This window comes from Oncorhynchus nerka, linkage group LG18, assembly GCF_034236695.1.
Source record: "Oncorhynchus nerka isolate Pitt River linkage group LG18, Oner_Uvic_2.0, whole genome shotgun sequence".
Taxonomy (NCBI): Eukaryota; Metazoa; Chordata; class Actinopteri; order Salmoniformes; family Salmonidae; genus Oncorhynchus; species Oncorhynchus nerka.
In genome coordinates, this window is record NC_088413.1 from 42250640 (window position 1) to 42275419 (window position 24780).

At 42.6% G+C, this 24780-nt stretch overlaps 2 protein-coding genes across 2 annotated transcripts in view; one reads left to right on the forward strand and one right to left on the reverse strand.

Annotated features, from left to right (window-relative positions):
* Positions 1-10097, forward strand: part of LOC115146756 (intersectin-2-like) — a 46992-nt gene extending 36895 nt beyond the window's left edge. Inside the window, exons 29-39 of the mRNA XM_065004111.1 lie at positions 2117-2238; positions 2321-2427; positions 2551-2734; positions 3005-3103; positions 3301-3468; positions 3571-3783; positions 4557-4675; positions 4814-4896; positions 4996-5079; positions 6903-7076; positions 7337-10097. Of these exons, the coding sequence (XP_064860183.1) occupies positions 2117-2238; positions 2321-2427; positions 2551-2734; positions 3005-3103; positions 3301-3468; positions 3571-3783; positions 4557-4675; positions 4814-4896; positions 4996-5079; positions 6903-7076; positions 7337-7494 (1511 nt within the window). The 3' untranslated portion in view covers positions 7495-10097. The remainder of the gene's footprint in view (positions 1-2116; positions 2239-2320; positions 2428-2550; positions 2735-3004; positions 3104-3300; positions 3469-3570; positions 3784-4556; positions 4676-4813; positions 4897-4995; positions 5080-6902; positions 7077-7336) is intronic.
* A 2680-nt stretch (positions 10098-12777) lies between these two features.
* Positions 12778-23836, reverse strand: kcnk13a (potassium channel, subfamily K, member 13a). The gene is given in 5 exon segments (XM_065004112.1): positions 12778-14882; positions 15382-15636; positions 16071-16417; positions 16420-16608; positions 23462-23836. Coding segments are annotated over 5 exon segments (1284 nt in total). The 5' UTR covers positions 23793-23836; the 3' UTR covers positions 12778-14720.
* Positions 23837-24780: the final 944 nt, after the last annotated feature.

Consider the following 24780-nt stretch of genomic DNA (forward strand, 5'->3'; position numbering starts at 1 on the left):
GGCAAAACCCCTAATGACCACTCCTTGGGTTACCCAGGACTGAGTTTGGGCAACGCTGCCCTAATGATCAGAGTTAGCAATAACGTTAGGTAACCTGATCCTAGATCTGTGGTTCGGGGAAGCTACCTGGAGCATCTGTCCCTTTCCTTCCTGCTTTTTCAAGTCAACTCCCACCAACTGGCTTTTTTTAACCTGGGACTGAACCAAGAGCTGAGATTTGACCCGTCTGTCTGTATCCCTGCTGTCCTTAATGCATCCAATGACTTTTCTGACCTGATGTAGGACCCCTGGCTGAATCTAAAGAAAAACGTATGCAAGTTGAAACAAACATGCACATTCCTAAACGGTTTTCTATATTAGGACAATGTTTTGGTGTTTGGTGACCCTGAAGTGTAATGACTCTAATGTTGATCTAGTGGGTCTCTCTCTGTGGTGTCCCCCTTCACCTGCCCCCTCCTTTCCTCCCATTTTCTCTTAGAAGGAGCGACAGATAATTTTATTAGCCCCATTTTTATTTTATTTATCATTTAAGGAAGTTCAGCTCGCAAAGAACCCACTGATTCCTTACTGATTCAATAATGTCGAGTCGTTTGCGTTGGCCACTCTGTATTTGTTAGAGGATTTGTGACAATCAAAAAGGAGTCCCCTCTGATTCAACTGGAACGATTCATCATTGACTGAATTCTAACAATTAATTTGCTCGGGCCACTGTGTGTGTTTTTCGAAAGCCGTACCTGATTGTGATGATTCATTGCTCTTTGAATCAACTCTTTGAGCTTTGCAGTGTTCAAGAGCAGAACAAACAACTAGTTAGAATCGCACCTTAATTCCTCTGGCGTTGACTATATTATTCTGATTACTGATGCTGTTTCTCTGCTGTGCCTATTTCCGTTTTAGTGCATAATCAAGCTAGAGTGAAGTAGCTAGTTGCTGTAACACTGAAAAGGAAACTAATCTATGCAAACTAATGGATGTTGTTGGACAACCAAGCACTGTCCAGGGGTTGGATTGCTCTTTCTCTGCATCCTACTACAGCTCCTCCTACTCTCTTCTGCTAAGGGGCTTGTTCCACATAACACAGTGAGATGATTTTTGAAAATGTACCTCTGTCTTTGCTTCTATCTGAGTCTTGCCCAACCGGTAGTGTGGAGCCGGCTGCGTAGAGTCCAGTTGGACACCAATGACAAAGGAATAAGGGCGCCATCTGCCGCCCGGTTTGGGCTAATCTGAATCCATGGTGAAATTAAAGGCTGCTTTTGAAATGTGTGTCGTCATCCCTGGGTGTGAATGTTAGGACAGCACTAACGGTATGACCATTTGTCTGTGGAAGAGATCAGTGTGTGTTTACAGTCAACACAACACCATTGCTATCTGAAATAAACACCCACAGTTTCAGAACTGGAACACAGTATCTAGATATTCTGATCTCTGGTTACCGTTTTATTTACCCGGTGTCTTCCCAAGGCAGGGTGACCGTTATCTTGGTCATCTGGAAGTACACACAGTCCTTCTCCTATTTTGGTACAACAGATTTAGCTGCTTGTCTTGCTATGGGCTTAGTGTCTGTGGATGAGAGGGCAGGAGGGATAGAGAGGACAAGGTGAGGGAGAGAGGAGAACACCAGTTAGAGGGTTGGCTAAAGCGAGAGCATCTCATAGTCTACCTGGGCAGAGAGAGACAGCAGAGAGAGCATGAGTTTACACAGTGAAGATAAGCTGCAGTTTCTAAGGCTCTGGGATAAAACAGAAGAGGGGAGGGATACTGGGAAAGAGAAGGAGACCACCTGTATGGGACTCCACGGCTGTCAGAATGGGCACTCTGCACAAGGTAAGAGTGCCCTTGCTTTGGGTGAATGTGTGTGGTTGGTTCTGAGACAGACTATCGATTGATGGGTTTAGGAGAGTGTGTGTGTGTGTTTTCAGAGTGACTGTGCGTTACTGTTCTGAGTATATACAGACGTAGGATCCTAATTTGACCATTATTGTCTCAGCAAAATAATCCTGCAGCTACAGGAAAATTGATCAAATTAAGATCCTGCATCTGTATGATTCCCTCCTCTCACTTGCTCTCTCTCTCTCTCTCTCTCTCGCTCTCGCTCTCGCTCTCTCTCTCTCAGGGTGTGCTGACCTGAACAGTCTAGACTCTATGAGTCCCCAGGAGAGGAAGAGACAGGGCTACATCCACGAGCTCCTCCAGACAGAGGAGAGATATGTGGAGGACCTCCAGATAGTCATGGAGGTAACACACCAACACAGACGCTAGAATCCGTCCGCACACACACACAGCAAGCACACTTATGTACTCTACTCCGTGTGTTCAGGTGTTCCATAAGCCCATGTCTGAGTCGGGCCGTCTGACAGAGGCAGAGATGGCCATGATCTTTGTCAACTGGAAGGAGCTCATCGCCTGCAACACCAAACTGCTAAAGTAGGTATTGATGTGGAGTGGGTTTAGGTGTGTGTGTTCACCAGTATGAGTGTCTCGGGCCAGATGGTAAGAACATGTGGTGTTTGTGTTTAAATGTGTGTGTGTGTGTGTGTGTGCTCGTAGGGCTCTGCGTGTGCGTAAGAAGACAGGGGGTGAGAATATGCCTGTCCAGGTGATCGGGGACATCTTGGCGTCCGAGCTGGCTCACCTCCAGCCTTACATCCGGTTCTGCTCCTGTCAACTCAACGGAGCTGCTTTGCTACAGAGTAGGACTGACAACCAACAGGACTTTAAAGACTTCCTCAAGGTGAGAGGGGGAGACTGGGAGGGAGGGAGCATGAAAGAACATGCAGTGAGTGAAGGAAGACAAGAGTACAGAGAGAGAGAGAGAGGAAATTAATGAAAAGACAACACATTTAAGTTGGAAGAAGAAGGGGCGGGAGGTAGAATACAACAGGAGAACGTGCGGTGAGTGGAGGAGGAGAACGTGAACATTTCTGATGCATACCAACCGGAGAGAGCTGATTATACATGGAAGGTTGTGTGTTCATATTAAATATAGTTTTTTCTCCATCAGAAAATCGCCACAGACTACCGCTGTAAAGGCATGCCCTTATCCAGCTTCCTGCTGAAGCCCATGCAGAGGATCACACGCTACCCTCTACATATCAAAAATGTATGTGTGCGCGTGCGTCTTTGTCTGCGTGTATAGTACCTGTGTGTGTGTATAAGTCATGTGAGTATGTGTGTGTACTTTTAACCCGTGTGTATTTTCCATCTGTGTTTGCTCTTTGGAAAGCACTTTGTGACAACTGCTGATGTAAAAAGATTGGTGTGTGTGTGTATTTAACCCCTGTCCATTGGTTGTCTCAGATCCTGGAGAGTACCCAGGAGGACCATGCAGACCGCAGGCCTTTGAGAGAGGCTCTGGAGCGGGCTGAGGAGCTCTGTTCTCAGGTCAACGAGGGAGTCAGGGAGAAGGAGAATTCTGACAGGCTGGAGTGGTTACAGTCACATGTACAGTGTGAGGGAGTCACAGAGGTAGACACAGACGCGCACACCGTATATACACACACACACACACACACACACACACACAGTATCTCAAACACGTCTGTAACCCTCCCTCTCTCTCCCTCGCAGAACTTGGTGTTTAACTCTCTGACTAACTGCCTGGGGCCCCGTAAGCTGCTCCACAGTGGGAAGGTGTATAAGATTAAGAGCAATAAGGAGCTGTGGGCTTTCCTCTTTAACGACTTCCTGCTGCTCACCCACGCTGCCAAACAGTTCAGCTCCTCAGGACCGGACAAGCTCTTCAGCACCAAGAACAACACACAGCTCAAGATGTATAAACCGGTGAGAAACAAACGGCATGGACGTGCTCGCACACGCTGGCATTTATTCCAAATGGCTCATTTTGACAAGGTATAGAAAGGGCACTTCCTATTTGAAAAGCGTCACTCATCGGAGCCCGTTCAAATTGAGAACATCCCAATGGTTATGGCATGGATTATGGCACGTTTATGACAGCCTTATGAAGTGTAAAGGGAGGGGTTGAGACTAGTAATGTAAATAAATCAACTTTCTCCAGCACCTATACCTTTATTGGTTGACCACATTTTTAAATTCCGATTTCAATCCAACTCCGATCTGAATACTTTCTGAGTGTACAGGCATAGCTTTATTACAAATATTTTTGTCCCAGGACCCCAAACGTAAGTCATTTTTGTTTGATCTCCTACGTCATCGTTTCCCGAGCTCTGTCCTTGGGACCCCAAGGGGTGCATGTTTTGGTTTTTGACCTAGCGTTACACAGCTGATTCAAATTATCAAAGCTGGATGATTAGTTGATCGTTTGAATCAGCTGTGTAGTGCTAGGGCAAAACCCTGAGTTTGGGAAGTCCTGTCCTATGTAGATGGTGGGACACACGGATGCAGGGAGGTAATGTTTAGGATAGGATAAAGTAATCCTTCTCACCCCCCTTAAAAGATTTAGATGCACTATTGTAAAGTGGCTGCTCCACTGGATGTCATAAGGTGAATGCACCAATTTGTAAGTCGCTCTGGATAAGAGCGTCTGCTAAATGACTTAAATGTAAATGTAATGTGTATTATGTTTCCTCCTGTAGCCGGTGTTCCTCAACGAGGTTCTGGTGAAGTTGCCGGACCCCTCCAGTGAAGAGCCCTTCTTCCACATCTCCCACATCGACCGAGTCTACAGCCTCAAAACCGAGAACATCAACGAGAGGTACGCATAGGCACAAACACAAATGCAGGTGCACACACACTAAAATGCAGGTGCACACCCACTAATATGCAAGGACTCCACTCGCATTCCATTACCCTTGCTCATGGTGTGTGTGTGTGTGTACTTTTCGCTCTGCAGGACGGCCTGGGTGCAGAAGATTAAAGCTGCCTCAGAGGACTTCTTAGAGACCGATAAGAAAAAGAGAGAGAAGGCATACCAAGGTCAGTTTTCTGTTTTTCTCTCTCTCACACACACACACACTCCAATAGTTAAAGCAGGAGTCCTAGTAGTGGTGTGACTATTCTCGTGTGTGTGCGCAGCTCGTTCCCTGAAGGCCAGTGGAATCGGCCGGCTGTTAGTCACCATCCTGGAGGCCACTGAACTCAAGTCCTGCAAATCCAACGGTGAGTTTTATAAACATTCATACATACAGTGGCAAGAAAAAGTATGTGAACCCTTTGGAAATACCTGGATTTCTACATAAATTGGTCACCAAATTTGGTCGGACCTTCTTCTAGGTCACAACAATAGACAAACAGTCTTAAACTAATAACACACAGAATTATGTTTTCATGTCTTTATTGAACACACTGTGTAAACATTCACAGTGCAGGGTGGACCATTCCTCTTTACAAAACTGTTTCAGTTCAGCAATATCTGGTGTGAACTGCTTTCTCGAGGTCATGCCTCAGCATCTCAATCGGGTTGAGGTCAGGACTCTGACTGGACCACTCCAGAAGGTGTATTTTCTTCTGTTGAAGCCATTCTGTTGTTGATTTACTTCTGTGTTTTGGGTCGTGGTCCTGTTGCATCACCCAACTTCTATTGAGCTTCAATTGGCGAACAGATAGCCTGACATTCTCCTGCAAAATGTCTTAATAAACTTGTGAATTCATTTTTCTGTCGATGGTAGCATGCTGTCCAGGCCCTGAGGCAGCAAAGCAGCCCCAAACCATGATGCTCCCCCACCATCATTTACAGTGGGGATGAGGTTTTGATGCTGGTCTGCTGTGCCTTTTTTTTTCTCCACACATAGTGTTGTGTTCCTTCCAAACAACTCAACTTCAGTTTAATCTGTCCACAGAATATTTTGCCAGTTCCGCTGTGGAACATCCAGGTGCTCTTTTGTGAACTTCAAACATACAGCAATGGTTTTTTTGGACAGCAGTGGCTTCTTCCATGGTGTCTTCCCATGATCACCAATCTTGTTTAGTGTTTTACATATCGCACACTCGTGAACAGAGATGTTAGTATATTCCAGAGATTTCTGTAAGTCTTTAGCTGACACTCTAGGATTCTTCCTCACCTCATTGAGCATTCTGCGCTGTGCTCTTGCAGTCATCTTTGCAGGACTGCCACTCCTAGGGAGAGTAGCAACAGTGCTGAAATGTCTCCATATAGACAATTTGTCTTACCGTGGACTGATGAACATCGAGACTTTTGTAACCCTTTCCAGCTTTATACAAGTCAACAATTCTTAATCTTAGGTCTTCTGAGATCTCTTGTTCGAGGCATAGTTCACATCAGGCAATGCTTCTTGTGAGTGTTTTTTATAGGGCAAGGCAGCTCTAACCAACATCTCCAATTTTGTCTCATTGATTGGACTCCAGGTTAGCTGACTCCAATTAGCTTTTGGAGAAGTCATTAGCCTAGGGGTTCACATACATTTTCCAACCTACACTCTGAATGTTTAAATGATGTATTCGATATCAACAAGAAAAATACAATAATTTGTGTGTTATTAGTCTAAGCACACTGAGTCTGCCTATTGTTGTGACTTAGATGAAGATCAGATCAAATTTGATGACCAGTTTATGCAGAAATGCAGGTAATTCCAAAGGGTTAATATATACTTTTTCTTGCCACTGTAGTTTACCTACACCGCAGACATGAACTAGTACCACTTATTACAATGAGGAAGGTTCACTTAAGCAGTAAAGCCCGGGCGGGGGCATATACCACAAACCCCCGATAGGTGACTTATTGCTATTATAAACTGGTTACCAGTGTAATTAAAGCAGTAAAAATAAATGTTTTGTCATACCCATGGTATACGGTCTGATATACCACGGCTGTCAGCCAATCAGCATTCAGGGCTCGAACCACCCAGTTTATAAACATGGCACATGTACAGACTGTATTCGTGTCTTGAGCACTGGTATGTATTAAAACCTTTCCCTCCTCTTCCTCTCTCCTTGTCATCCCGCTCCTCCTCTTCCTCTCCCAGGTAAGAGTAACCCTTATTGCGAGGTAACCATGGGGGCTCAGATCTACACCTCTAGGACCCTCAGTGACACGGTCAACCCCAAGTGGAACTTCAACTGTCAGTTCAACATCCGAGATTTGTACCAGGACGTCCTTTGCATCACCATCTTCGAGAGGGACCAGTTCTCCCCTGACGGTCAGCACGCACACACAAATCCAGACATTCTGGCCGCGCTGGCCAGGCAGACTCAATTCAGATGCGTGCCAGGTCTCAAATAGTTGTTGAACATATCAGCTCACCACGTCAAATGATAGAGCAATCGCATGCCCGACTGTGCAGTTGGTGTAGTTACGGTTTATGTATCGCAGCGTCTGCAATGTAGTTGGCCTGGAACGCAACCTCTATGTATAATGTGTCGGACTGCTAACTAGTCTCTCCTCTCTGCCGTTTCCCAGACTTCCTGGGTCGCACGGAGGTTCCCGTGGCGACCATAAAGAAGGAGTTGGAGAACAAGGGTCCAGCGACGCGCCGTCTGCTCCTCCACGAGGTCCCCACTGGAGAGGTGTGGGTCCGCCTCGACCTGCAGCTCTTTCAAAACAGAGCATCCAAATAAGGACCTCTGGGCCAACACTGGACGTCCAAATAAAGACGTCCTGCAACTCTTCCAAACGAAGGACGCCAAAATAAGGACATCCTGGTCTGCCGCCACGCTGGAGGTTCTTGGTAGAAATTGTATGTAACTGCTGGTCCTAATGGTTAAGTTTGGGGTTGCCGAATCCTAGATCTGTGGTTAAGCCAGGGCTAACTTTTACCTGGAGCTGCCATGGGTAACACTAACCACCTGATGAGCTAATGGGAATCCTCCCCTCCCTCATCGGAGATCAGACGTTCAGTCCTAAGCACTGATCTGAAGACAGTTTCTAGCCTTTGAGGTTTGACTGGGGGTAGGCAGGGTTGGGTTAGTGTGATCCTAGATCTGTGTTTAGGAGCAGCTTCTAGCAGTAGTGGTTCTTCTTGAACCAGCACAAACACTTATGGCCTATGCACTCCTCTGCTACTGACTCTCACTCTGCCAAGTATGCTTGTTGTAAACTCAACCCAGGCCAATGTTTGTTGAAACTGTATTTATTTCATTACAGAAAGTCTCAAATAAATAAGTAAATATTTGTTAAAGCTAAGATTTTGTTTGGGAAAGTAATATGAGGTCAAATGGAGAGCGGTTGGAAAAGTGTGGTCCTTCTTGCCACAATAGTTTACCACTGGACATGAGACTAATCTCAGGATTGAAGTCTTCTTCCTTTTGCTGCCAGTCTATATTACTGTATCAAAACCTGCTTCTTTTATTTTGTCTCAATCCGTTCATTTTTCTCTCTTATTAGTATAGTAACGTTAAAGATACATGTGCAGAGGATTTTTAAGATACTGTGGCGACACTGAGATCTGACTGAGTTTTAAAACGACCGGTCTGTCTGACTCCCTTTAATGCTTGTTATACTAGACAACATACTTCTGCCATGTGCTCCCTCTCCAATATATGGGTGTTTCAATGGTATAGTTTATTTTGTCTTTGATCTCTTATAAATGTTGGGGAGGTCTTGTTCTTTAATTGTGGTTTAGTTGCCTCAAATCCTAAAAGGGAAAAGTCTCTTTTTGTTTCTTCCACTCCCGGGCCCATATTCACAGAGGTTCAGAGTAGGAGTGCAGACATGGGATCAGTTTTTCCTTTTAGATCATAATGATAAGATGATATGGATAGAGGGGACCTGATCCTAGATTAGCACTAGCCTGGTTCCAGATCTGTTTGTGCTTTTGCCTACTCCATTGTCAAGCCAAACATGTTCTGCATGATAATTCGGTTAGGAGTAGGCAAGAGAGCAGAAACAGACTGACACCCAGGCTAGATCAGCACTCCTACTCTGGGATACTCAGTGAATATGGGCCCAGATGCCTCCAGTGGCTCTATAACCATTAAGTGGTGTGGCTGCAGATGACTGGTGAGCCAGATTTATTGATTTTAATTTATGCAACTATCCAGAGATTTTTATCATCAAAGCATTGTATTCAGTGTCTGAAAAATCTTTCAGTAGCCTTTCATATTTTACAAAGGATTTCCAAGAATAGTCTTTGAAGGATAACATCCCATTTGAACTATATTATGTAAGTCTTAAGTTTGTAAGACAGGAAGTGATTAGCTGGACAGCCAAGTAAAGTACCGATCTATCAGACTCTCGCTGCCTTTTCTCCTAATTTTATACTGAACAAAAATGTAAACAAACAATTTCAGTGATTTTACTGAGTTACTGTTCATATCAGGAAATCAGTCAATTGAATCAATTCTTTAGGCCCTAATCCATGGATTTCACAAAACTGGGCAGGGGCGCAGCCGTGGGTGGGCCTGGGAGGAAATAGGCCCACCCACTGGGGAGCCAGGCCCAGCCAATAAGAATGAGGTTTCCCCCACAAAAGGGCTTTATTACAGACAGAAATACTCCTCAGTTTCATCAGCTGTCTGGGTGGCTGGTCTCAGACGAACCCGCATGTGAAGAAGCCGGATGTGGAGGTGCTGGGCTGGCGTGGTTACACGTGGACTGTGAGGCCGGTTGGACATACTGTAAAATTCTCTAAAACTAAGTTGGAGGCGGTTTATGGTAGAGAAATTAACTTTAAATTCTCTGACAACAGCTCTGGTGGACATTCCTGCAGTCTGCATGTGTGACAAAACGGCACATTTTAGAGTGGCCTTTTATTGTCCCCAGCACAAGGTGCACCTGTGTAATGATCATGCTGTTTAATTAGCTTCTTGATATGCCACACCTGTCAGGTGGATGGATTATCTTGGCAAAGGAGAAATGCTCACTAACAGGGATGTAAACAAATGTGTGCACCATATTTGAGAGAAATAAGCTTTTTGTACATATGGAACATTCCTTGGATCTTTTATTTCAGCTCATGAAACATGGGACCAAAACTTTACATGTTGTGTTTATATTTTTGTTCAGTATAATTTGAGCTGCACAAGTCTTCTATTGGGTTTTATTCATTTGAGGTTTAACTTTAAATCATGTTTTTTGTGTCAATGATTCTATGTAATTATTACAGTGCTAACAGTGTGGATTCTACATTGCTACCTAACATGCAGTGTGTTCACAATGGGCACAGCATGGCACTCACTGAATCATGGCTCTTTTAACGATAATAAAAGGTATTGAAAACAAACTGTCCAAGATATCTAAACTGAGATTGCCCCTATAGTCATTGGTTTGTATAGACCTCACCAGCTTGTAGTCCTAAAAAACAGAAATGATTTACCTCCAGTTCGTTCAGTTATTCCTATGGGCAAAGTGAATTAGGAAAGAATTGGATTTTGGAATAAATGCAGAAAAAAAGGGCTCAATCAGATCCGCTTTAGCCAGCATTCGCATAGCGGTTGTTTTGATGGGTGTCTGAGGTGGAACTGCTTTAGTGCTGTCAAATCCACAATTGGGGCGGCAGGGTAGCCTAGTGGTTAGAGCATTGGACTAGTAACCGAAAGGTTGCAAGTTCAAATCCCCGAGCTCCTCTGTCGTTCTGCCCCTGAACAGGCAGTTAACTCACTGTTCCTAGGCCGTCATTGAAAATAAGAATTTGTTCTTAACTGACTTGCCTAGTTAAATAAAGGTAAAAAATAAAAAGTGGCCCCTGCCATTATACCTAAAGCGGACATTGCCATTGGCTGCACGGAGTCGCATTAACAGAAATCCCATACAGCCTTGTTAACAAGTTTGAACACTGGGATGTGAGATGTAATCTTCACCTCAATTAGGATGAGAGAAATCCTCATTTTGTTTAATGATTTTTGATGGCAATTATTTCGATATCACCTACACTCTCCTGTTCTGAACTTGTAATGCTAGTGGGGCAGGTGTGGCTTCCTGACAAGGATTGCAAGAACAGCTGCTCACCAATTTGATGACTCCAATGCATTTCTGTTTCCGACACCGCCAAAACATCAGCCGTGTGGGTGTCTGTGGTCGCAGTTAAAGCTTGACCAGATTTAATCTTGGCCAAGGTTAACAGGCTTATGAGATCTTACACATGTTGTTCTATGAGATAATATCAGTTAACATGACCTTGATGAATTATAAAGCCTTTGTGTGCCTTGTTTAATGACATAAATCCTTCAAAATTCACAAGAAGTGAGGTTCGCTGATGAAGATTACCTCATAGAACAAAATGTATAAGATCTCCTAAGCCTGTGTTTATTTTTTTGCTTTTATCCAAAAACACATTTTCCCCATATGCTTTGTTCAACGAAACATGGCGGAGTTAGTGCCTGCACAAAGATACCAGTACTATAATTGCTCTCTATTGTCTACTCTGGGTGGTTGCCATGGCAACATAAAGCATTCTTTCACACCTGAATGTGTATGTTGTATTACAGTACCAGTCAAATGTTTGGACACATCTACTCATTCAAGGGGTTTTATTTGTACTATTTTCTACATTGTAGAATAATAGTGAAGACATGACAACTATGAAATAACACACATGGAATCATGTAGTAACTAAAAAAAGTGTTAAACAAATCAAAATAGATTCTTCAAAGTAGCCACCCTTTGCCTTGATGACAGCTGTACACACTTGGCATTCTCTCAACCAGCTTCACCTGTAATGCTTTTCCAACAGTTGAAAGCGTTCCCACATATGCTGAGCACTTGTTGCCTGCTTTTCCTTTACTCTGCGGTCCAACTGGGTTGAGGTCGAGTGATTGTGGAGACCAGGTCATCTGATGCAGCCCTCCATCACTCTCCTTCTTGGTCAAATAGCTATTACACAGCCTGGAGGTGTGTTGGGTCATTGTCCTGTTGAAAAACGAATGATTGTCCCACTATGTGCAAACTAGATGGGATGGCGTATCACTGCAGAATGCTGTGGTAGCCATGCTGGTTAAGTGTGCTTTGAATTCTAAATAAATCACTGTCAGTTTCACCAGGAAAGCACCATCACACCACCACTTCCATGCTTCACGGTGGGAAATACACATGCAGAGATAATCCGTTTTCCTACTCTGCGTCTCACAAAGACACGGCAGTTGGAACCAAAAATCTCAAATTTGGACCAAAGGACAGATTTCCACTGGTATAATGTCCATTGCTTGTATTTATTGGCCCAAGCAAGTCTCTTCTTATTATTGGTGTCCTTTAGTAGTGGTTTCTTTGCAGCAATTTGACCATGAAGGCCTGATTCACGCAGTCTTCTCTGAACAGTTAATGTTGAGATGTGTCTCTTACTTGAACTCCGTGAAGCATTTATTTGGGCTGTAATTTCTGAGGCTGGTAACTCTAATGAACTTATCCTTTGCAGCAAGAGGTAACTCTGGGTCTTCCTTTCCTGTGGCTGTCCTCATGAGAGCCAGTTTCATCATAGCGCTTGATGGTTTTTGTGACTGCACTTGAAGAAACTTTAAAAGTTCTTGAAATTTTCAAGAATGTCTGACTTTCATGTCTTAAAATAATGATGGACTGTCGTTTCTCTTTGCTTATTTGAGCTGTTCCTTCCATAATATGGAGTTGGGTCTTTTACCAAATAGGGCTATCTAATGTGTGCCATCCCTACCTTGTACACAACTGATTGGCTCAAACACATTAAGATGGAAAGAAATTCCACAAATGAACTTTTAACAAGGCACACTTGTTAATTGAAATGCATTCCAGGTGAAGCTGGTTGAGAGAATGCCAAGAGGGTACAAAGCTGTCAATCAAGGCAAAAGGTGGCTACTTTGAAGAACCTCAAATATAAAATATAACACTGTTTTGGTAACTACATGATTCCATATGTGTTATTGCATAGTTTTGATGTCTTCACTATTATTCTACAATGTAGAAAATAGTCCAAATAAAGAAAAACCCTTGAATGAGTAGGTCTTCTAAAACTTTTGACTGGTACTGTATGTACCAGCCGCTTTCACTCGGGTCTATCCTGTTGAGAAAATACACTTTTTCCACACAAACATCTTTGAAAAGTTTGAGGGCTTGAGAGAAACAGTTTATCCCTGGTGTTAATTTGGGTATGATACATTTTAAAGCATTAATAATCTTTGTGTATTAGTAGAGTGAATTGTTTGACAGGGGCAACATAAGCCTGTTCAATGTTTTTCTCTGCCTCCAGTGAAGTGCCAACTGACAAATCGTAAGAAACAATGTCCTGTTCCATAATATATAATAATAGAAACCTTTAATTATAGCAGTGGCAGATGATAATGCATTGCCAGAAGGATGCAAGCCCCTCCAGAAAAGAGGCCTACACTGCTGACATAATGTGCAATATGATCCTAACCTAAAATTGACGTTGAAACACGCAAAGAGCCAGTCAATTCAAATGTCTATCTCCACATTGGTTATACAATCCCTTTCATTCTCATAAAATCCTAACACATTGCTCTGTTCACCTTATTTCAACACACTGTTAGGGATTTCTTGCATCGTTTCAAGTAGCGCACAGGGACTGTAACAGAGAGAGAGATGGGAAGACGATATTATGAATGCTTTCTGAGGTTGCTTTTTTATGTAAAACAAGGCTCCAAACCCTGCACTCAACCCTGCGTTGTCGTGACTCGGGAGTCCCCTGATTTAAAGTGTCAAACTTCCCAGACAGAAATTCGAAGAAGATCAATGGGAGAGAGGAAAAAAGAAAAGGTATTTTGATGTCCTGCATCATCCATTATTCAGGTGTGTGGTGACTCCATGTTCCAGACTACCCACACATACATCAGGTATCCAGCTACAAAAAAAACAGCTGTCCGATTAGCAATTCAGAGCCACATGTACATTAAGTTCTACCTTCAAAAGACGAGAAGTGGAGCGCTGAGATATGAACAGAATTTATAAGTAAATTGTATTTATTCCTGCATACTTTAATTGATTTCAGTTTTTCCTGAAACATTGCAAATGTCTCCTTTTTAACTATTAAAAGGGGTGCATGGTAAGTTTGAAATTAGTATGTGCAATTTCAAGTAATAGATTTGTCTTCTTTCAATTTGTCTTTTTCTTAAAAACCAAAGAGAGGAAGAAGTAATACTCTGTTACAGATAAATGACAGCTAGCACTTTTAGAATCAATCAAATGTATCAGTACAGTGTTTTCCTTGTAGTTTATAACATTTTTGGAACAGTATTTACAATATAGTGTGATATCTTGATGATTTTTTTTATGGCAGAGTGAAGGGGAGTTCCTCAATCAAGATCTTTATGAATTTGACAATTGATTTCAATTTCTGAGCACCTATTCAAGCATAAAAGCATGATATGTCTCCTACAAAACAACACCATAGCTGTCAATAACAAATACTGTACACGTGTCAATAAGGGAAAGGCAAGCATGATCGTGGACAAGACCGTTTGGCGTCATAACCCCTAACATCACCACAATGGCTGATGTGTCACGGTCACTGAACATTCTGGGACAAAATGGCTGCCATGCATAACGAAGAGTGCCACACGTTGCTGATAAACGATGAGTCATTCTCATGCTATGTAAAAGCTCTGATGAGGTCTGCTCTTTGAGGCTCCATAGGATGTTTTCTGATATTCTCATTGTAGTTGTTTTCTCTACAGTGTACAGTGTCTCTATGGACCACGTTCAATGGGCTACAGCAAATGGTTCCATTCCAAAACCTTTTCCAACTGTGACCTATGTAAAACTTTTGGACCCGACCCAAACCAGTTCTTGGGAATTCCTCCTTCAGTGAGCACCTGCTGTCCACTTTGTCTCTTGAATCACATGGTCTTGAGAGATGTAGTATCTGTTTTGATCATTCTCTGTATGGTGTGCAGTAAGCCTACATAATGACTGTAATATTCAGTCATCTATCCACACTGGTCTCAGCCAGCATGTTGTTCATGATGCCCAGTGCCCCTACTCCCCCAGAGAAACCATTCTGTCTGTTTTGGTTGGAGACGGAAGGCCGAGGGATCCCATTGGTTGCTGCCTCCGACAGCTGCTTCTGCATCAGGTCCAGGTTCACCTGGAGAGGTGAGGAGAGGTTCACACGATACTTTCATAACTAGACAAAAGATAAGACATTATAAAGGCTCCTACATGTTCATAACAAGATTTAAAGCAACGCTTCTTAGGGCTCGGTTCAATCCGTAGCACAGGAGATCTGTGTTGTAGCCCGGTTGCCATTTAAAGGTCAATGTGTTTACTTCGTGCATGCAACTTCATCTCACTGAGTGTACCTTTAAGTGTTACCAAACTTTACTGTCCCTTTGTAACAGTTACATTTGTGCAGGGTTTGCATCTCCGATACACATAAATATATTTCCAACAATACAGACAATATATCACACATTCCATATTGCATGACAGCATTAACTAACATAGATCAGGTGCAGTCTGAAACATTGATTTAAATTGGGCCCTAGCCCTATTGGCCACTCCGGGTAATAGGGCAACACTTTTGATTAGAGATGAACGTAACAGAGGGAACTTTTAATGTTATTTTTACCCGGTGACCCTCTCACCTTATTGGCTGCCAGGAAGTCCCTAATGGAGATCATCTCCCCTGACATCCGCCGTCCTCCGTCCGTCTCACTCTCGTTCAACGCGTCCGTTTCTATAGAGACCGTTCGCCGCGCCCGAGAGTGTCCATGTCCATTGCCGCTGGGCATCACGGCATTCCGGCGCGGGGGCAATCTCTTCGCGATCCCGGCGGGGCAGCAGTGGCAGCAACCTCGGTAGGAGAAGATGTCCAGCTTTCTCAGCAGCCAGTTGAGTGTCTGCTTGAGTTTTGGGAAAATGTATTGTTTTTATGAAACTTTGAAATTCTGTAACATTGCTAATGATAGTGCTCTGGTAAAACGCCCACATACCTAGAGAAAGAGGCTGGTGTGTGTGTGTGTGTGTGTGTGTGTGTGTGTGTGTGTGTGTGTGTGTGTGTGTGTGTGTGTGTGTGTGTGTGTGTGTGTGTGTGTGTGTGTGTGTGTGTGTGTGTGTGTGTGTGTGTGTGTGTGTGTGTGTGTGTGTGTGTGTGTGTGTGTGTGTGAGAGAGAGAGAAAGAGAGGAGGAAGAGCAAGAGAGGGATAGCCAATAGGAAAGGACAGAGTAAAGACAGAGAGTGAATGCACGCCATCTCCCACAATGTGTGTGTCTGTGCATGCGTGCAACCACAACTGCTCATAAAACAAACATAAATGAAACAAGAAATCGTCACCTGCTTGATAACAATGGATATGACGTTGAACAGCGAGTAGATACAGCAGACACCCATCAATATAAACAGGAAGTTCCCCAGTCTGTAGGCTGTCTGGTTCCCATCGTACGTAACCCTCTGGCTGCTTACCATGTCCCCGAACCCGATGGTGCTGAACGCCACAAAACAGAAGTACAGCGAGTCCAGATAGCCCCACCCCTCCACCGCTGAGTACATGGCCGAGGCACAGCAGGATATCACCACAGCAGCTACACAAAGAATCAGCATCACGTAGTACACAGAAGGCTTCCATCCAGCCAGACTGTCCCTGCCTCTATCTCTGGGTCCTGGCGGTGGCGCCCCCTGGGGCCATCGTGGGGCATGACGCCCTGGCGCCGGCGCTTCAGATCGTGGCATGACTTGAGCATGAATGCGAGCACGGTGATGATGCGCTCCAGGAAGAGGTTGAAGAATAGGATGGTGGAGGCGCAGCCGATCAGGCCATAGAAGATGAGGAAGACTTTGCCACTGACCGTGGTTGGGGTGGTCATGCCAAATCCTGACCAGAGACAGGGGGAGGGGTGGAGGAGAAGAGAGAGGTTTAGAAGAGAGAGGTTTGAAGGGAAGGGGAGATGGAGAGAGAGAGGGAGAGAGAGGGAGAGAAATTAAAATGGTAAAGTTCCATTCATCATAATTACCTTACCCTCCCTCCCTGTCTGTTCCTATAGTCCCCCCCCTCCCTCATCCCTCATCCACTTCTAAGCAGAAGAAAGTAAACCAGGTTGCCGTAGGTGGCGATGTCTCATAATACCTTTTCTTGGCATTATCGCTCTCTCATCCATCGCTATACTCCTCCATCCCATTGAGTTCAATGCTAATTTAGCAACTGGGGGTTTTAATTACCATTCTCACAAATGTGCTCCTCAGAGATGAAAGATCCATCCCTAAAAACTCATTATTTAAAAAATAAAGAGAGTCAGGGCTGAAGAACAGGCTTGAGACTACTGGAGGAGAGGGAAATGAGATGCTAGCAATAAAGCATGGCCTTTATTGGCTTCTGTTAGTGTGTCCAACGTATCATTCTCTCATTGACATTGACGGAGGTATATCCTATTGCCTATACCCTATATTATAACCTTTAAAAAAAAACTTTATTTAACCAGGTAGGCCAGTTGAGAACAAGTTCTCATTTACAACTGCGACCTGGCCAAGATAAAGCAAAGCGGTGCGACAATAAACAACAACACAGAGTTACACATGAGATAAACAAAAGTACAGTCAATAACACAGTAGAAAGTCTGTATACAATATGTGCAATATGTGCAAATGGAGGTAAATGGAGGTAATATGTGCAAAAGAGGGTAAGGCAATAGATAGGTCATAGTAGTAATTACAATTTAGCAAATGAATACTGGAGTGATAGATGTGCAGATGATGATGTGCAAGTAGAAATACTGGTGTGCAAAAGAACAACAAATAAGTTTATAAAAACAATATGGAATGAGGTGGGTAGTTGGATGGACTATTTACAGATGAGCTGTGTACAGCTGCAGTGATTGGTAAGCTGCTCAGATAGGTGATGCTTAAAGTTAGTGAGGGAGATATAAGTCTCCAACTTTAGTGATTTTTGCAAATCATTCCAGTCATTGGCAGCAGAGAACTGGAAGGAAAGGCGGCCAAAGGAGGTGTTGGCTTTGGGGTTGACCAGTGAGATATACCTGCTGGATCACGTGCTACGGGTGGGTGTTGTTATGGTAACCAGTGAGCTGAGATAAGGCAGTTTTACCTAGCAAAGACTTATAGATGACCTGGAGCCAGTGGGTCTGGCGACGAATATGTAGCGAGGGCCAGCCGACTAGAGCATACAGGTCGCAAGTGGTGGGTGGTATAAGGGGCTTTGGTAACAAAACTGATGGCACTGTGATAGACTGCATCCAGTTTGCTGAGTAGAGTGTTGGAGGCTATTTTGTAAATTACATCACCGAAGTCAAGGATCGGTAGGATACTTAATTTTACGAGGGTATGTTTGGCAGCGTGAGTGAGGGAGGCTTTGTTGCGAAATAGGAAGCAGATTCTAGATTTAATTTTGGATTGGAGATGCTTAATATGAGTCTGGAAGGAGAGTTTACAGTCTAGCCAGACACCTAGGTATTTGTAGTTGTCCACATATTCTAAGTCAGAACCGTCCAGAGTAGTGATGCTAGTCTGGCGGGCGGGTGAGCGCAGCGATCGGTTGAAGAGCATGCATTTAGTTTTACTACCTTTACCCAAAACCGTTTCAAATAGCCTGTGGTCCCTGACAAATACATTTTCAAACCAGTAACATAATATTCTCCCTCCACTCCAAAACAAACATGTCATTGATATACAGTTGAGATAAAATTGAGGGCGAAAGGTAGCCTATCGGTTCGAGATTTGGGCCAGTAGCCAAAAGGTCGCTGGTTCGAATACACAAGCCGACAAAGTGAGAAATCTGTCAAGGTGCCCTTGAGCAAGGCACTTAACCCTCATTTGCTCCAGGCCGCCGTACCACTATGGCTGACCCTGTAAAACAACACATTTCACTGCATAAAACATCTTTATTATTTTTGGTTTTACATTGTTTTGCCAGGTCTCCGAAACCAAAGAAGTGTTTTTTTGCGGCGCTAGAAAATGGACTGTTATTGACTTATCTAATTACTAAGATAGAATATGACAAGACCACCGCACCACAGTATGATGTTTCTTTCAGCCTTGACCATGAGGATAGAGAGAAGACACTTGTTGTCATTCTCACTAAAACTCAGTGTTCAGAAAAGACTGGTTTCCCTTGAAACATATCATTAAGAATGCATGAGGTGTCTGTCTGCATAGTGGGGCTAGCCTGGGGGGTCACCCCATACTGCGCAAACAGCCGTTGAGCATCATCATGTTCTATATGAGCATCATGTACTCAACTTCTAACCTCTGGCTGTGTCGTCCGCTGCCTGTAGGTGATATACTTCATTTGTGTTACACACTTTCAGTAAAGGATATATGGACGCGGAGGAGGGAGGCAAAGTGCTCAACTGTATCTGACTTGTGATGGTTGACAGCATACTGGAAACAAGAACAAGAATATGTAGGTGCGAGCAGCAAAGAAACAGGGTTCACGGGATGACAGAAAGGATACAAGCTCAATTAGATAGAGCAAGAACTCCATCATGTAGGAACTTCCTTCCTTTATGTGTAATCAGTGAAAGTATTACCATGTTTTATCTCTCAATACCATAAGGACGACACGAGCGAAGTTTAGTCTAGTGCTGTAGGTTGGTCTGAGCAATGTGAGCACGTCCACGCACCAAATAATATAAATATGGTTTGAATATGATTTGTGGTTTCAGAATTGTTCTCTTAACTGTTTTGTTTTTGACTCTTTGACTCTTTCTGACAAATAGGATTCACCAGAGTTTCTTAAGCCAATTTGTCCAGAGGCAACAAGGTGAAAATGTACAACTTATTCAATTCTCAGTTGGTAAACTCTACATTAGCATTCCGAAATACTTAAATTCCACTCTCACAGCTGTAATACGCTGACTGTGCAAGCGGCAGGACTTCCTGTTTCACATTTTCCTGAATAAAATATCAACTTTTTACTACAATGAGACCAAATAATAGGGCAACAATGGGTGATTATACAGATATACTAATCACAATATTTCAGTAAGAAAATATTTAAAATATATGTATTTATTTAAAAGAATGTATATTTACAAGAAGGAGAGGGATATGTAGCATTGGAAATGATGCAGATAATTACATTGACAGAAGCCACAATCTATCTGAAATAATAAAGCTGATCTACCCCCTAATTAAAAATAAATACAAATAAATCACGACATTTCACATTGTTTGTCTGCATAATATAAATCTGACATTCATTTGCATGAGACAAAGTCCACTTGATCAATAGTTGTCTGCACCAGACCATTTGTTGGCACTATAGATACTAGAGCAATAACTGTTGATCAAGAGGACTTTGTCTCATGCAAATGAATGTTATATTTACATTATGCAGATGAACAATGCGAAATATCGTATTTTTTATATTTTTAATTAGGGGGTAGATCAGCTTTATTATTGCAGTGACTTTATATTCACACAGCTTCTAAGGACATATGCATAAGGTTTACATACCAAATTTTATGGCCCCTTGTTCGATTCAGTTCTTATAGCCCTGGTGTGATATGGTGCCATCTAGTGGTGTAGCTTGGTCGACTTTGAATGCAGCAAATACTCATTCTCAAATGTATTAGAGGCTACTTTATTGAGTCTACGTACTAAATCTGCAGTCAATATGATTTATAGTTCATGAGAAGAAGTTCATTAAAGCCTTTTTAGCTTTTATGTAAGCATACAGGGCATTCGGGAAAGTATTCAGACCCCTTGACTTTTTCCACATTTTGTTAGGTTACAGCCTTATTCTACAATGTATTAACTCGTTTTTTTCCTTCATCAATCTACACACAATACCCCATAATGACAAAGAAAAAATGGGTTTTTAGATATTTTGCAAATGTATTAAAAATAAAAACTGAAATATTACATTTACATAAGTATTCAGACCCTTTACTCAGCACTTTGTTGAAGCACCTTTGGCAGCTATTACAGTCTTGAGTCTTCTTAGGCATGATGTTACAAGCTTGGCACATCTGTACTTGGGGAGTTTCTCCCATTATTCTCTGCAAATCCTCTCAAGCTCATTCAGGTGTCAGGTCTCACCAGAGGTGTTCAATCGATCAACGCTCCCCATCCAAAATTGAAAGCTTTTACCGGAGAGCCAAGTCTAGGACCAAAAGGCTCCTTAACAGCTTCTATCCCAAGCCAAAAGACTGCTGAACAATTAATCAAATGGCCACTCAGTGAATTTACATTGACGCCCCTTTGTTTGTACACTGCTGCTACTGGCCGTTTATTATCTATGCATAGTCACTTAAGAAATTACATTGACTAACCTGTACCGCACCCCTGTATATAGCCTCGTATATTTTTTTATGTTACTTTTTTTCTTTTGTACATATTTTCTTAGAGCATTTCTTGAACTGCACTGTTGGTTAAAGGCCTGTAAGTAAGCATTTCACAGTAATATCTACACTTTCCATTCTATTCGGCGCATGTGACAAATAAAGTTTGATTTGATCTGATTTTTAATCCATGAGAAGATTTTTTAAGATTATTATTATATATTTTTTTAAAGTGTAACTGTATAGCTTCCGTCCCTCTCCTCGCCCCTACCTGGGCTCGAAGAAGGGGAACAACCACTTCAAGTTCTCAGAGCGAGTGACGTCACCGATTGAAACTCTATTAGCACGCACCACCGCTAACTAGCTAGCCATTTTACATCGGTTACATAAGCATTAGTGTTACACTGTAAAAAAGTGAATTGTTAATAGTTCCCTTATTTTTTAAGATACACTGTACATTAACATGGTTCATCAAGGTAATATCTGATGACCCTGAAAACTAAAGATGATAGGCCATTGTGGAGTGGAGTGGAGTTACAAAGGATTTAAATGTAAAATCACATATCGGATTTCCTGATTTATCAATAGCTCAGTCATCTCTTAACCAATCCCTTAGCTGTTTTCAAACTAAGTTAAGAGATGCATCATGGGTATGAGGGTTTAATTGAGACTGCTTATAACGGTTCCCCCAATCTGTGCCACTCTTTTTGACCAAACCAAATCAAATGCCTTGCTTGGGCGGAGCTCAAAAACCGTGAGTGAAGAAAGCCGGGAAATCGCTGTCATTTGGTGCTATGGTTCATTCATTTTTAGCATATTTTAGCATATATTTAGTATGTGCTAATATGCATCTACTGGTAAAGTAGATGGGCTCCCAAGAGGCGCAGCAGTCTAAGGCACTGCATCTCAGTGCTAGAGGCATCACTACAGACCCCGGTTTGATTCCAGGCTCTATCACAACCGGCCATGATTGGGAGTCCCATATGGCGGTTCACAATTGCCCCAGCGTCGTCCGGGTTAGGGTTTGTAAATAAGAATTTGTTCTTAACTGACTTGCCTAGTTAAATAAAGGTTAAAAAATAGTTACATGGTCAAAAAAGTGAATTGTTAAATAGTTTCCTTATTTTTAAGATATCAATGTCAAACAACATGGTTCAATCATGGTTATGTCTTTGATGACCCTTAAAAGTGTCAAGTTGATTGGCCATTGTGGAGTGGATTTCCAAAGGACACTTACAATTGTATTTCCTGATTTATCAATAATTTAGCCATCTTTTTGGCCAATCCCTGAGCTTTTCTCAAACTAAGGGCTTGTTTTTGCATATTACCTTTTCCCCCCATTTTGATGTTTTTCAAAGGTTTTCCACAATTTCCATGATGGAGGAAAATCTATCCTGATGGACCTTATGGGTCCTTGAGGTAAATTTGTTCAGCATGAGGAAAGATACCTACTTACATACAAAGTTTCAAGTCTATGTCAAACGGGGCAACAGATATGAGGGTTTAAGTGAGACTGCTATAGGCCAATAAGTACCTTTAAAAAATAAAATAAAAACTATCAAATGCGTTGCTTGGGCAGTGCTCAAAGGTGCCCACTAGTGGCTTATCCGTGCCATTCTATTTGACCAAATTACTCATGGCCTCTCGTTTCTGTGTGCCAAATTAGACATTTATTAATAGGTGTTTACAGAAAAGAAATATCTGCAATGAAAATAAATAACCTGAATGATTAATAGCCATATCATTTTTGACAAAACTGATGTCATCACTCATGTCATCAGTAATTTGATGTTCATTTTCCTTCTAGCCTTAAAGCTAGCAATGATTGGGAGAAATAGGAGCCGCCAATTAACGGAACAATGATTTCTGAGACTGGGTCAACTTCATCTTCCTGAGAAGGGCCAACGTTAAAGCTCTTTGTCACATGGAGAAAAGTATATTTAATGTCTCCAATATGTAATTCGTTTCTGTCTCCTTTATCTGCATGGTGATCTACATTAGACTAAAGGAGAGTATTTCCAGTACCAAAATGCCTACATGTTTATCTACCGTGATTGTATCCTGCTATATCTATTAAATCGCAGACCTGCCTATATATATTTTCCCGGCATAAATTCAGTATTAATTTCTCTCTCTCATTGATAGGGATGAAGATATATGGGTTATTCGGTTAATCAGTTTGTCAAGGTGTCACAGTGTCCTATATTTTGAAGTGCAATTAATTTCCTGAATTATATAAACAACTATTTTTGAAAGGTATATGCAACATAAAAACATGATTTTCTTGAAATTTGGTGCATGGCACCTATTCTAAATGATTCAAATGGTGCATTTGGATTAAAAGTGAATTTCTTTGCAATACACTTTTATATATTCTTTTTTATACAATACATTTTTTACTGAACCTTCTGGCTTTGTTTCTGAGTTTACCTATGGTCGACACCACGGTCCCAACAAAGTAAAAGGCGCCGGTAAAATCCCAGCGCGGTCTCAGTGTATCCACGCGGATACCGGCGATGTTCGCCTCCTCATAGAACCGGAGAAATGTCTCCAAGTCGGTCCGGTTAAGGCTGTGCTTCTGGGTGAATCTCTCGAAGCGCTGCGCCCACTGCTCGTTTGCCTGTAGCTCCTTCGGCTGCTCCAACGCAGAGAACACCGCAGCACCGCACAGCAGATACAGCACGATCAGCACCGCCAGCATCAGAAACCGCGCGTTATCCTCGTTCACCACACCGCAGCAGCAGCCTCTCCTGCACGCCATTACGGCGGCAGCGAGGACACTGAGGACCCTCGGAGAAGGAGCCTCCGCATGGTGTCAGATGAAGGCACATGAAAGCCTTCCTAATAAATCAGTATGTGGGTTGTTCCACCAATTCGGTGCATTTTGAGAAGTGTAACTTGGTTAAAAAAAAAGAGTTTGATTTCACTTCATTTTAACATTCTGTCATAAAGAGCACATGTTCAACTTCATAAAAAACATGTCTTCCCATCTCAAGTGGTAAAACAATGAATATACAGTACCAGTCAAAAGTTTGGACACACCTACTCATTCAAGGGTTTTTCTTTATTTGTACTATTTTCTACATTGTAAAATAATAGTGAAGACATTCAAACTATGAAATAACACATATGGAATCATGTTGTAACCAAAAATACGGTAGACCATTCCATTCTTGTGGGTCGGCTAAGGAGTATTGGTGTCTCTGAGGGGTCTTTGTCCTGATTTGCTAACTACCTCTCTCAAATGGTGCAGTGTATAAAGTCAGACAATCTGCTGTCTCAGCCACTGCCTGTCACCAAGGGAGTACCCCAACGCTCAATCCTAGGCCCCACGTTCTTTTCAATTTACATCAACAACATAGATCAGGCAGTAGGAAGCTCTCGCATCCATTTATATGCAGATGATAGTCTTATACTCAGCTGGCCCCTCCCCGGATTTAGAGTTAAATGCTCTACAACAAAGCTTTCTCAGTGTCCAACAAGCTTTCTCTACCCTTAACCTTGTTCTGAACACCTCCAAAACAAAGGTCATGTGGTTTGGTAAGAAGAATGCCCCTCTCCCCACAGGTGATTACTGCCTCTGAGGCTTTAGAGCTTGAGGTAGTCACCTCATACAAGTTCTTGGGAGTATGGCTAGATGGTACACTGTCCTTCTCTCAGCACATATCAAGGCTGCAGGCAAAAGTCACATCTAGACTTGGTTTCCTCTATCGTAATCGCTCCTCTTCCTCTATCGTAACCCCAGCTGC